The sequence below is a fragment of the Stegodyphus dumicola genome, chromosome 11 (assembly GCF_044657685.1).
Source record: "Stegodyphus dumicola isolate Sdum_Otavi_A_Nest chromosome 11, ASM4465768v1".
Taxonomy (NCBI): domain Eukaryota; kingdom Metazoa; phylum Arthropoda; class Arachnida; order Araneae; family Eresidae; genus Stegodyphus; species Stegodyphus dumicola.
This window is the reverse complement of record NC_140778.1, coordinates 73,257,931-73,269,870: the sequence shown is the minus strand read 5'-3', so window position 1 is coordinate 73,269,870 and position 11,940 is coordinate 73,257,931. Positions and strand designations below refer to the sequence as shown.

The 11,940-nt window shown below is 33.9% G+C and overlaps 1 protein-coding gene across 1 annotated transcript in view; it reads right to left on the bottom strand.

The window, feature by feature from the left end:
• Positions 1 to 5,309: 5,309 nt before the first annotated feature.
• LOC118205840 (neprilysin-2-like) overlaps positions 5,310 to 11,940 on the bottom strand; it is a 79,458-nt gene continuing 72,827 nt past the window's right edge. Inside the window, exons 19-21 of the mRNA XM_085826460.1 lie at positions 10,483 to 10,581; positions 9,554 to 9,618; positions 5,310 to 5,553 (exon numbers count right to left, since the gene is read on the bottom strand). Coding sequence (XP_085682586.1) covers positions 5,454 to 5,553; positions 9,554 to 9,618; positions 10,483 to 10,581 — 264 coding nt within the window. The 3' untranslated portion in view covers positions 5,310 to 5,453. The remainder of the gene's footprint in view (positions 5,554 to 9,553; positions 9,619 to 10,482; positions 10,582 to 11,940) is intronic.

Sequence of the window (11,940 nt, the reverse complement as noted above, 5' to 3'; positions counted from 1 at the left end):
CTATCCGTGTCAGCTAAATGTCCTGTCGGCTAACTGTCCTGTGGGCTAAGTGAACTTGTCAGCTAATCTGTTAAGTGTCCGTGTCGGCTAAATGACCTGTCGGCTAAGTGTCCGTGTCGGCTAAATGTCCGTGTCGGCTAAGTGTCCCTGTCGGCTAAATGTCTTGTCGGCTAACTGGTGTCGGTTAAGTGTCCTGTCGGCTCAGTGGTTGTCGGCTAAGTGTCCGCGACCGCTCTAGAAGTTTTCTCCTCGATAGAAATTCGCTCTCATCAGCGGCCGAGAGTTAAAATTCCTGAACACTGATAGTTTCCAGCTGTATTCGATTCCATGCGGACGGGCTTGCTGCATGGATGTTTCTTCATGTGTAACGTTTATACCAGGCAGTTTGCCTTAAAAAGTCATCTACGAAATGATCCTTCTTTATAGTCATAAATTAACGAAGCCAAAGTAAAGGATAGAAGTGCCTCTATGGCGCATAGAAACTATACAGGTAACGAGGATCCATGCCTTCTTGACGATTTGATCACGAAACCAATGCGTTGGCAACCGGCTCCGCTATCTTCATACCAGAAATGGGCTCAACAGAAATATCTCAAAGGTCTTTTGAGGTGAGTAGGTAAAATAAATTTATAGATTATCCCTGGAGTCACCTTATAATCATAATGGGAGTTTGATATATTTTCATTATAACACTGACCAACATTTGAAATTATCCGTAAGAGTTTTGGACTGATTTCGGTCTATAAGATTCATGGTTTGAATCATACTTTACTTTATAGTAAACTTAGTAATCATACATAGAACACTCTTCTAAATATATCGGAAGACTGCACAGCTAAGGTCAGATCGTACAAGTACAGGTGCTGACTTTTCTAAACTCTTTTAATTGACCAATGTAATAATTTGCAAAGATTTGTTGAATCCTTTTATTCAGCAAGTCGTGAATATAAATTCTAAACGTGATTTTCTATTCTACAACAAAAATTTATCGAAACGTCGCAATTTAAAAATTCACTACAAAGAGTTTTCAAGTGCAAATTTTTTATTAAAACCTAACTGATATATTAATATTTTAATAAAATTGCATATTTACATGTGTATAAAATGAAAAAGGTAATAAGAAACAAGAAAATAAATTTGACCTAAAAATAAACCTTTTTTGTAATAGAAAAATTGTTACACAAAAATAGAGCGTTGGAAACTAAATTGCAGCATGTTGTAGCAAAGGAAATCTTCAGTTCTAAAAATATGTAAATGTTTCAAAATAGAATAAGCTCTATTTAGAAGTATTAGCTAAGCGACAGAGAGCTCTAAAAACATTGAATGTGTTTGAAGTGCGTAATTTGTGCAAGGGCAAATTTTAAAGCATATTTCCCAATTATTACAAAGGCTGGCTTGTTTACTTGTAGGCTGCTATGAAATATTTTCTTGTATTATTTCAAGGGATGTACATGCAACAATACGAACTTGGCATCCAGAACTTATAATCAGCATTCTTTCCGCAGCTGTCAACGGCAAACAATGTAATAAAAGTATAAAACTAGGTGCAGGCTATTTTTCAATTATCACTTTAGCTGCCAAGAAACAAAACGTAAAAGGGTACGTAAGAGGAATAATGATTTCGATAATTCCATGAAAATTGAAGCAATATTCACGAACACACTCCAACGGTTCTAAATCTTTGACATTTGTTTTTTACACTTTTATTACAGCTTGTAAAATGATGAGTGAAATCTCTATTTATGAGACAAAATTTTCTAATGAAATGTACACAAATATTTTCGCAGCACATTCAGTTTTGCGTATCTACCGTTTCCGTAGTTGAGTCACGTAAATTATACAGTTTAATATAAAAGCATTCAGGCAGTCTCGTTCATTGGTGATACTGTGAATACCGCTGTTTTTGTTTTGGGTTTCTATTACCTGAGAATTACCTCCCAGACATTCAAAGGTAGAGTCCTAAGCGATGCAAAAATCTTGTTTATTCTTCTGAAAGGAAAACGTGATGATAAAGTGTTCTTTGGTATCGATCAATATTAGCATTTATCTTTGATAATTTTTCAAGAAGAAATTACGAAATTTACGAAATTTTAAACAAATGAATGCAGCTTATACACGTTGAACTCTCAAATACTTCGGAAATTTAGTTCTTCAAGATTCAAAAAATTTCAAATTCCTTCATTACATGTATCTGACATGAAAACAAGTTTCAATTCGATAAAGCATAAAGCCTTAGATTTTTTTAAATATATTTAGTTTGAGATTATACATATTAAGAAAACAATTGATAGTCAGGTTGTTGCCTACCGATTTTTTCGTATAACATACGTATAAATAACTACATATATTTTAAAATTATAAGCCGACAAATAATGCACGTTACCATGTATGAGTTCTTTAAATCAAACTGCAATGGCTATTTTATGCAGAGCGGTGGCTTTGGTCATAATTGAAGTTCTACTTTTTTGTTTGTTTTGTGCGTGAATGGATGCGTTCAGTTTGCTGTTCTTTACAACATATTTCAGGTATTTTAGAAATTTGATTTAGAGCGTGTGTGATAATGATTCTACACTTCTAAAAGCTTTGTGTAGAGGTGCATTCTCAAGCATATGCGTAAATGCACATTCTTCAAGTGAAATAAAAACCGGACAGAAGGCCTTTTCATTTAAAGTTTTAAATAAAAGTGCAGGTCTTCTGCTAAATTTCAAATGTTAAAACGTATTGTAAGTCTAACATGTGTAATACTATTCGTAATATGGATTTGATAGCACATTTTTTAACTTCGCGAAGATCCGCCCCATCTCTTTTCGTGATTCGACAGGGAACAAACTGTACCGATGGGTACAATTGTGGCTGCAGGTGAATCCCCCACCATAAGCAAAAACGACCTAATATTTAATTTTCCACGAGTTACAATAGTACACGAAGCTGCGTATTTATTCGAGCAAATAATCAAAGAAGCAAACAATTCTGATACTCAGTCATTCAACAGCTATGGCATAGAAGCTTTTTACTTTCTGATGATTAAATGGAAAAGAATCCAACCTTTTAGCTAACCTGGGCCACACAGCAAGAACATGAAATACTTTGAGATACAGAAATAATATATTATCAGTGACAACTCGTGATCTCCAAAAAAGCAAATCACATAATTGCAGAGATTTCATTGAAAATTCTCTTTCTCAGGTTGGACTCTTGAAAGAATTTTTTTTAATTTCACCTGTAACAGAGAATTTTACGCATTTGATTGCTTTATTTCAAATTTGCTCATTGGGTATCACATTTATATGTGCATATATAACAAGCGCATATATAACTCATATACATGGAACATTTAAGTGAATCAGTGACTTACTTAATTTATTAGGCGAGCCGTCACTGCCTAACGATAGCGAGTTACCAATAAAAAGTAAAATATATTTAAACAACTTAAAAACTTGGTCAACTTATGATTTCCTGAATGTAATGACAGCAACTCACAAATATTTTACATTTGCTGTTAAACTAAATGCATAAAATTTCATTGTAAATTCTAATTACAATGAATCATTAAATTAATATAGTATGCAACCACTTCCATTTCAAATGTTAATCGGTGAGAAGTTTGCAAATTTGCTCGCTTAGCTGCGGCTGTCGTCACATAAGGTGCTACAACGAACAATGCAGTGAGTTGAATACCCAAGGTGGGTTCGGAGGACAAACTAGGAGGTCGAAAGGGTAGTACTTTATCCAATGCCAATGATTTTAAATTACGGTGTGCTTATGGTTTAAAACCATTTACCTCCACATCAGAATTAATTCGTGTACTATGAGCCTTTCAGAGTCTGCTGGTCGAGATCGTTTTTTGTTTTCAGTTTTTTTAGAATTAGTTTTGCGGGAGTAGGAGGGGGGTTGTAGTAGTATTGCTGCTGTTTTTAGGATTTAATTTGTTGCAATTGGCCAAAATTTCTTGTTCTGTGGCTGGTAATGTTAACATCAAGGCTAAACTAAAGCGTGTTTTAGGAAAGTAAAATGTTCTCACTTCCTACAGCAGGTGTTGTCTTCAGAGTATTTATTACTTTTCTGTATTACCTTTTGCTCATTAGAATCTTATTAATCTTCGTAAATGTGAAAACTCTGTAATTAATAGGTTTAGGTAGAAAACTGAGGACATAGATAGTAGTTGCTCCAGAAAAAAGATTTCTGGACGCTAAGGCAAGGGCGAAACAAAATGTCCACAGCAGATACAGCTTGTATCTTTGCGAAACAGAGTTTTCTTTCAGCTGCTGTTAATGTTTCACTATGGGTCACCTTTCTAATTGTTCCATTTTCATTTTATACGTTGTTTTGCTTTTTAACCCTTCCCTCATATAGTAATACAACAGTTTCACTATCTTCTAAAAGCCTGTAGTTCCTAGTTTTTTTTATCTCTTCTGTCCTTTATAAGATCTCTTTTCCTGAATGGTCCTACAACCTTCTCCAGGAATAAAGCAGGTTTACTTACTCATTATCATTCCAAGATTCAGATATCCATTTTCTACTTTCAAGATGTCTATTTTCCTATTTTTGCAATTATGTCACACCTTTACTCCATGGCTAAGACAAAATGTCAAAGAAATTCACTTCTGTGTCTCTTTATCAATGCTTCCCAAATGCCCTGCTTTATTGATTGGCATACCGAAGTCATGCTAGGATGGAGTATCGTGGCTTTTATGTCTTCACCTTGTAAATTATCCTTATCAGGAAGGAATGAAACATTATTGAGAATGCGAAGTGCTCTCTTTGGTAAAGGTTTCGACTGAGATAATTAACTTCTAAAATAAAAAATAAACTATTAATACATTCCATAAAAATGGCTCATTTCTTCTCTGAATTTGACTGATTTTTTTGTAAGAAACAGGAAGATTATAGAAGTTGCCAGACCCATTACTTATTTTTTCACATTTTGGAAACTCCTAGGGATTTTAGCATTCGTTTATGAAATTAACGTATAGCTTAGCTAGTTTCATCTTACGGCTACCTATATCATTGCTGCATGATAAGATGTTAGCTAAGCCTGGGGTCGATTCCCTTCCGTCTTGCACGTGACGATGCCATTTTTTGATCCTACATTGCCATCTGATCGATTCGATTCGCCTTTAAAATACTAAATTTATTCGTAGATTTACTGGCTAGGATTCTGAAGTATTAGTTTTGAATATTACATATAAGTTCTTTAAGCAAACTCATTCAGTTAATTGAAACTAAATCCTTTTCTCATGATTTGATTTATCTAAAAAATTTAAATAATTTGCAAATAAATTTAAATATTTTATTGAAAGAAGAGTTTACAATTATGTAACTACTTCTAAATCTTAAGTACAATGTTTTATGCATACATTCAAAAGTGATAACAGTAAACAATATCAGTTACAACAATAATAACAATACCCCTACAAAACGTTTCTAAAATTTCGATTCTTCGTTTGGCTCTCCTACCAAACTCGACACTTATTTTTTCGGTTCATTTTAGAATCTTCTGAGCACTGAAATGCTTTTGAAAACTCTGGCATATTAGATATCATTCCTATCGTTCTGTAAAAGAGAAAACATATTTTAAATACATGTATGATGAGTGTGACTTTCGCTTGGAGCATTATCAATATTTGCTCAACAAAAGGGTTTTATTCGTGGAGATGTCTGTTATTATAGATATTTGGGATAAAGATGTTATTATGGATATTTGGGATAAAGGATCTTAAAGAACGGTTGCCAAAATATATTCAAGGATGTCGATGATAGCAACTATGTAATGTATTTATATCAATTAACCGATTTTTATGATTTTAAAGTTTACTATTATTTCTCATTTCCACTAACCATCACAGGGATGCAAATAAGATTGAAGAGAATTTCAAGGGAGGATTTTTAGTGTTTTAGATGTAAAGCTTTTCGCAACGTGACTTGCAGCATTATTTTATACCGCTCAACTCGGCCTGTTACATTACGGCATTAACCATTTTGCTAGCCGATGTCAAAACACCCCAAGTTTTAACTACCGCAGTTAGGCCAAATTTCCTTAAGCTCAGTTTACCGTACTCACTTAAAATATGAAATTTTTGCTATTTTACCATCCGCAAGTAGCGGAGATTGCTTGCAAATACAATTAATGTTTTCCTTTTGAAATCAAGTGACATGAAAATGTTATTTGAAACATTTTATGACTGTCTGGGTAATAGGATGTTAATGACGCTCTAGGTGATTACAAAGTTAGAACTCTACGACTATAAACCGCGAACGCCCCTGAAATATTGTGACTTATTATTTTTCATTATTCACACACATTTAATGCACGAGTTTTTAATTTATGATTAAACTTTTGATTCGTGATTTTACGATTTGGCACAACTGCGTGTTGACGTTTTTAGTTAAATTCTCCAAAGAAAAATAAATATCTATAGTAAAAGATATTTCTCATAAATAGTAACGTACATTTATATTTTAGAACTAATATCAATGATTCTTGAATATAATATCATTAGAAAGTTGAAATTATATTTCAGGCTGCTTAATTAGCCAACATTTAAGTTCTCGACTACTGACGTCCCTTTGAAGAAAATGTATCCTCCAGTTATTAAGGACTTTTACACCGACTGCTAACCCATCCAGCGAAATACTTTCTTCCGGCTACAGTAAGAAGAAATGCTATAAGGATAATATGATTATTTGTTTCTCTTACTGTGTTGCCTGTATTGCTTCTATTTTTAATATCAAATTAATCCCATAGAGGTCTTCTAAGTTGTAGTTTGTAAACGCCCTTTTGTTCTCATTCGAACGGATCAAATGAGCGCGCTTGTTCCACGTCGTTTACGTGATTCAGAGAATTTTTATTTTTCAGTTCTTAGCTTTCGGAATACATTTTATGGTTGATTTGTTAACTTTATTCATGTAAAAGTAAGTGAAAAACTGTTTTTTTATCATAAAATAATGGCCGATTCAGAATCTATGAAGCTAAACTCTTGCCATTCAGACAATGATTCAGAATCAGAACATGAAACGTCTGTAAATGAGTCTGGAAGTAGTAAAAATTGTCTAGATGACTTCGCTACTAATATAAAAAAATGACGGTAAAGATACGAATTAACAGTTTCGATTGGAAGTTATCATTTGACTGATTGAAAGGGAAGCAAAAGTGGCAGGTTAAAGACATGTCTTCTTGGGTGCTTAACAGCTCGATTAAGACCAGTAGAAAGAAAGTTTTAATGTGATTTTACTGACATGAAAAACCTAATATCCGCAAGACGGAGATATGTGTGTTCATTAAAAGAAAAATGTCAACAGCAAAAGAATTAGAAAAGAAACTCGGTACATTAGTCTGAGCTGTCATGTTGAACATTACCTCTCGCCTTGTTTTAAGATATATCACACTAAATCAGATCTTTGAAAAAAAAAAGAAAGGTAAGTAAATGTAAATGAATCGAAACAATCGAAATATTAATCGAACATAATTGTAAACAAATGTTATTTTCAATATATACAACTGTAAATAGAACTTCTCTGTTAGGCGGCTTCTGTAGGAAGGTTAGGTTAGGTTATTTAATTACGGCAAAGCCTCGAGGGCTATCTGCCTAAGGGAAGGGATGCCTTCGTAGAGGGCTTTCTAAGGGTAACTGGCTCGTATACACGTTACACATGGGGAAAACTACGAAAACATCCATGCAGCCAGCCCTTTCGCGGGTTTCGAACCTCGGACCGAACTACCAGTGTTCAGCGATTTGACCGCTCGGCCGCTGGTGGGCTGCTTCTGTAGGAAGAAAAGGCTAATTCCAGGGTTGGTTTGGTTTGGTTTTGGTTTATTCGATTACGGCAAAGCACTCGAGAACTATTTGCCTAAGGGAAAGAAGGCCTTCCTGGATGACTTTACAAGAGAAACTGTCTCATATACACGTTACGCATGGGGAAAAACACGAAAACGTCCATGCAGCCTGCTCGTTTGCATGATTCGAACCTCAGACCGAACTATAGTGTACAGCGACTTTACCGCTCGACCACTGGTGAGCTGGTCCAAGAAAACTACTATTATTTTATTTGCAATAAAGTGTTTTTATAAATGCTTAAAAATTTTACAAAAATTTATTTTAATAACATTTTCCTACTTACAAAAATAAAATTAAAAAAATGCCATAAAAAATGTGATTATTTTTTGGATCGAATTCAAGAAAAATGAAACGGTTAAGAAATTACGTCTGCTAACAAAATATCAACTAGTTAGCAATATTTTGCTATCAGTACTTCTCGAATCCGATCTGAAATACTCTAAATAATATCTCAATAATAATTAATACGATGATTCAAAATTTAAATGTGCATATTACTTAAATCTGAAGCTATCATTTCGAATTTTCTGCGTGTTGAAAAATTGTCATTTAGCACCAAAATAATTTTTAAACCTTGATAGCTAGTTCTGTGGAAGTTGTGTCCATTTAGAGTAAAATAACTGTCGTATGTCATTCAAGACAGGACAGATTGTACAGCTTTTAAGTCGAATTTCTAAAGTTACCCATTTTATCGCTGAAAAGAGATATAACTAGTTTTCAACGCTACAGTAAAAGTATAAAGCTTCAACGTTTATTGTGATATGACACTGTTAGATGCCAAAAAGGGACGGTTATGTCTGTGTATTACCCCTTTGTGATGGAATTTTACGTCATCCTGTCAAACAGTATTAGACAAGAAATCGAGTTATATACTCAGTATAAAAATCACGAACACGCATGATTTGTAACAACCTCTGATAATGTCTTGGCAACCAGTCTTGTGTTAGTGCCAAACTGTAAGAGTGATTTCGCAATTAATTTAAACGTTTCCACACACACTCAGATGTAAAGTACACACCACAATGATATCTCTCGTACTGCGGTTAAGGTAAATTACACATGTAATACTCCTTGTTTCTGTAAAGATTTTGATTAGAGTAGTCACTGGGAGATAAGAGATATTAAGTAAACTTAATTCAGAGTGCTATGTCGCCATCTTGTCCGACGAAAATGCAGTCCATGCAATATCTAACAAATCTTCTCTGATTGCCAATTTATGCTTTCATATTAGGTATGACTTTCTTTTTGCGTACTATTATTCATCCATCATTGAGGCAAACTCTTTGAAGATTTTATGCCTTGAGATGTCATTAGAGACTTATTCACCAAACTGGATACTGATGTTTCTTCATTTCAGGTCTTCTGATATTATTCTAATCGTTATTATAGATCCGCTAATCATTATTCTAATTTATGTAGGACGTACCTCTTATGACAACGAGATAAAAGTTTTAATTCTTGAAAATGCTATTGACATTTTTTCTCTATCTCTGAGAACTTGTGAGTAAATTTCATAACTTTCTCCTCTTGGGGTACTACTACTGATTTCATTCGAACATCATAGTCATTCTACTGTTCATAAATATCTTGTACAACTGCAGTTTTTCTGAATTCGAGACCTATTTCACTGTTTAAGAGCTTCACCTTGCGTATGTTTGTATATATCATTATTAGGCCAATTTATACTATTTAGAAAGGAATTTAATATTTTCACTTACCTAACGTCACTTGGCGCATGTGCACCTTCATTCTTTGCTACATCTGTGTATTTCTCACACATTAACTGGAAAATATAATGCAATTACGGTGACTAATAGTAACTGTACATTTTATGGCAGTGGATGTGAATGTATTTTCAGTTACTTTAAAATCAATTGGTTCTCAAAGGTAAAAGAAATTAAAGGTGGGTATTTTTAGATTAAAAGTTAGAAACGTAAACAGAGTTTTACTATGAGCTGTATATCGTTCCATTACATGAATTATTATTCTTAAACTATTCATACTACTAATTCATTTCTTTGTATTTGAAATTAAATTATAAAAGAATTTCTGCTTCCATTTTTTTTATTAAAAATTTATATAAAGAAAAATATTCATTTTAAACTGCTCATTGTTATTTTGAGCACCGTCTCTATGATGCTTAACTCATTAAATCAAGAAACGTATGCTGAATAATTATCATAGAGCTTAAAATCTAAAGCAATATTTAAAACGCGAATTATTCAAAGTGTTAAATGTGTCTTGCAAACGGCCACAAAGCCAAATGATATAAACTTCGGTCCATATCTTTTGTTGCATTTCCTATATCAGTGGTAATTATAACAACATTGATTAATTCCCTTACCAACATTGTTGCCTTGAGAATATTTATAAAACTACAGTTTATAACATATACAAAGGGCACATAAATTTAGATAAATATCTTTAGATAAATATCTTCGACGGGGATTTCTTATGATACGTATTTTAAGAAAGAAAAATTGCTTCTGTAGGGCAATCGAGAAGTCTCTAGAAATGATTATATATATTCCAGTATACTTTCACCCAAACATTCTCAGAATGATATTTACAGCTAAATAACCATGTAATCGCTTAATACTATGTTATAAATGTTTTAAATGTGTTATGTGGTAAACACTGCACTTACTCTTGCTGTGCTTATAAAGAACAACTGATCTTGTGTATAATTCTGCAGTCCTGGTAATTTCCCTTCGCTTTTATGGTCTTTTACCCACGACTGATAAGCCTGCAAAAATACAGAACGATTCAGAGTTAAAATACGTTCTCAAAAGTACGTGTTCTTAAAACATGTTCTCAAAAGCAAATTGAAAAATAAATTTGGGTTTAAAAGCTGTTGATCATACAATATTCAACTATGACCTTGTATAGTGTAAATTTGTGTAATGGATGCATATCGTGCATTTATGTATACATACATATATATACATATAAATTACTATTTAAATTAATAAATTACTATTAGATTGAAATTAATATTTAAAATACTTACATACATTCTGACTATTTTTTTTCATGTTTTTAAATTGAATTTGTATTCCTAAAATAATTGGATTCGTAAATCCATAAAATAATTGGATGGATGTTTTAGAATATGTAGACAATCTCAAGGAGGATCTCTCTAGCTACGCTAATGCACACGAAAAGAAAACCCTCACTGGCTACGAGTGTTTCGTAAAGCAGGGCTTTTCAGGTAAATCTCGGAGAAAAAAACTAGGTGAAAGAGTTCCAGTGAACATACAGATCAAGGAGGAGTACCCCCATAATCAATCCACGTTTGACCAAACGTTGAATTCAAGTGTTTCCTAACGGAACAAGTAAAATGGGCTGAAGCATCATCCTCCTAGGGCCACATCTCTTTGATCTCCTGCTGTTGGATGTTTTGCTCATATAACAGACCGGACAAGACTTCCTTTAAAGAAAATTGTATAAGGCCGAACATTCACACGAACAAGCATGAGATATGGGTCTGTTGGATGGTCGCTAACAATGCTCCCCTCGAAACCTGATGAACACCTGGTACTGTACTCCACGCGCTCGGGTACACTTAGTGTACCCGAGCGCGTTATATATCATTGAGCGTTTTATTGTTACAAAGAAATGAATCCTTGACAACGAGGACTGTCGCAGATGCGACTCGCGATAAGTAATAAGCAGATAGCAGTTGCTCTATTTGCAGCTCCCGGTATGAAGGCAAGTGGTTCTCCAAAGGATGATTTGGGAAACATGGGGTTTGCAGCGATCTCTCATCTGTTAACACATTAATTTCATTCTGCATAACGGAGTACCATCTCTCCTAACTCAGGTGTTCGTATCCTCGTTCCAAATCCCTTTTAAGTATCCGGAAAGGTAACGTATCGGACAATCTTTGATGCAGCCGCACAAAAATCTGGTGATTTGGAAATCGCCTATTAGCTACCGCTCATCGCACATTCGTAAAGCTTGCTTTCCCTTTGGAAACAGTCACTCCATATGTTAGATGCATATCTGCTAACTGAAAATTTGGCAAATTATTGATAGTATCTTACTGAAAACGCAGGATTCCTATTCTGAAATATCTGCTCTAATTAATATCTCTTAAATATGG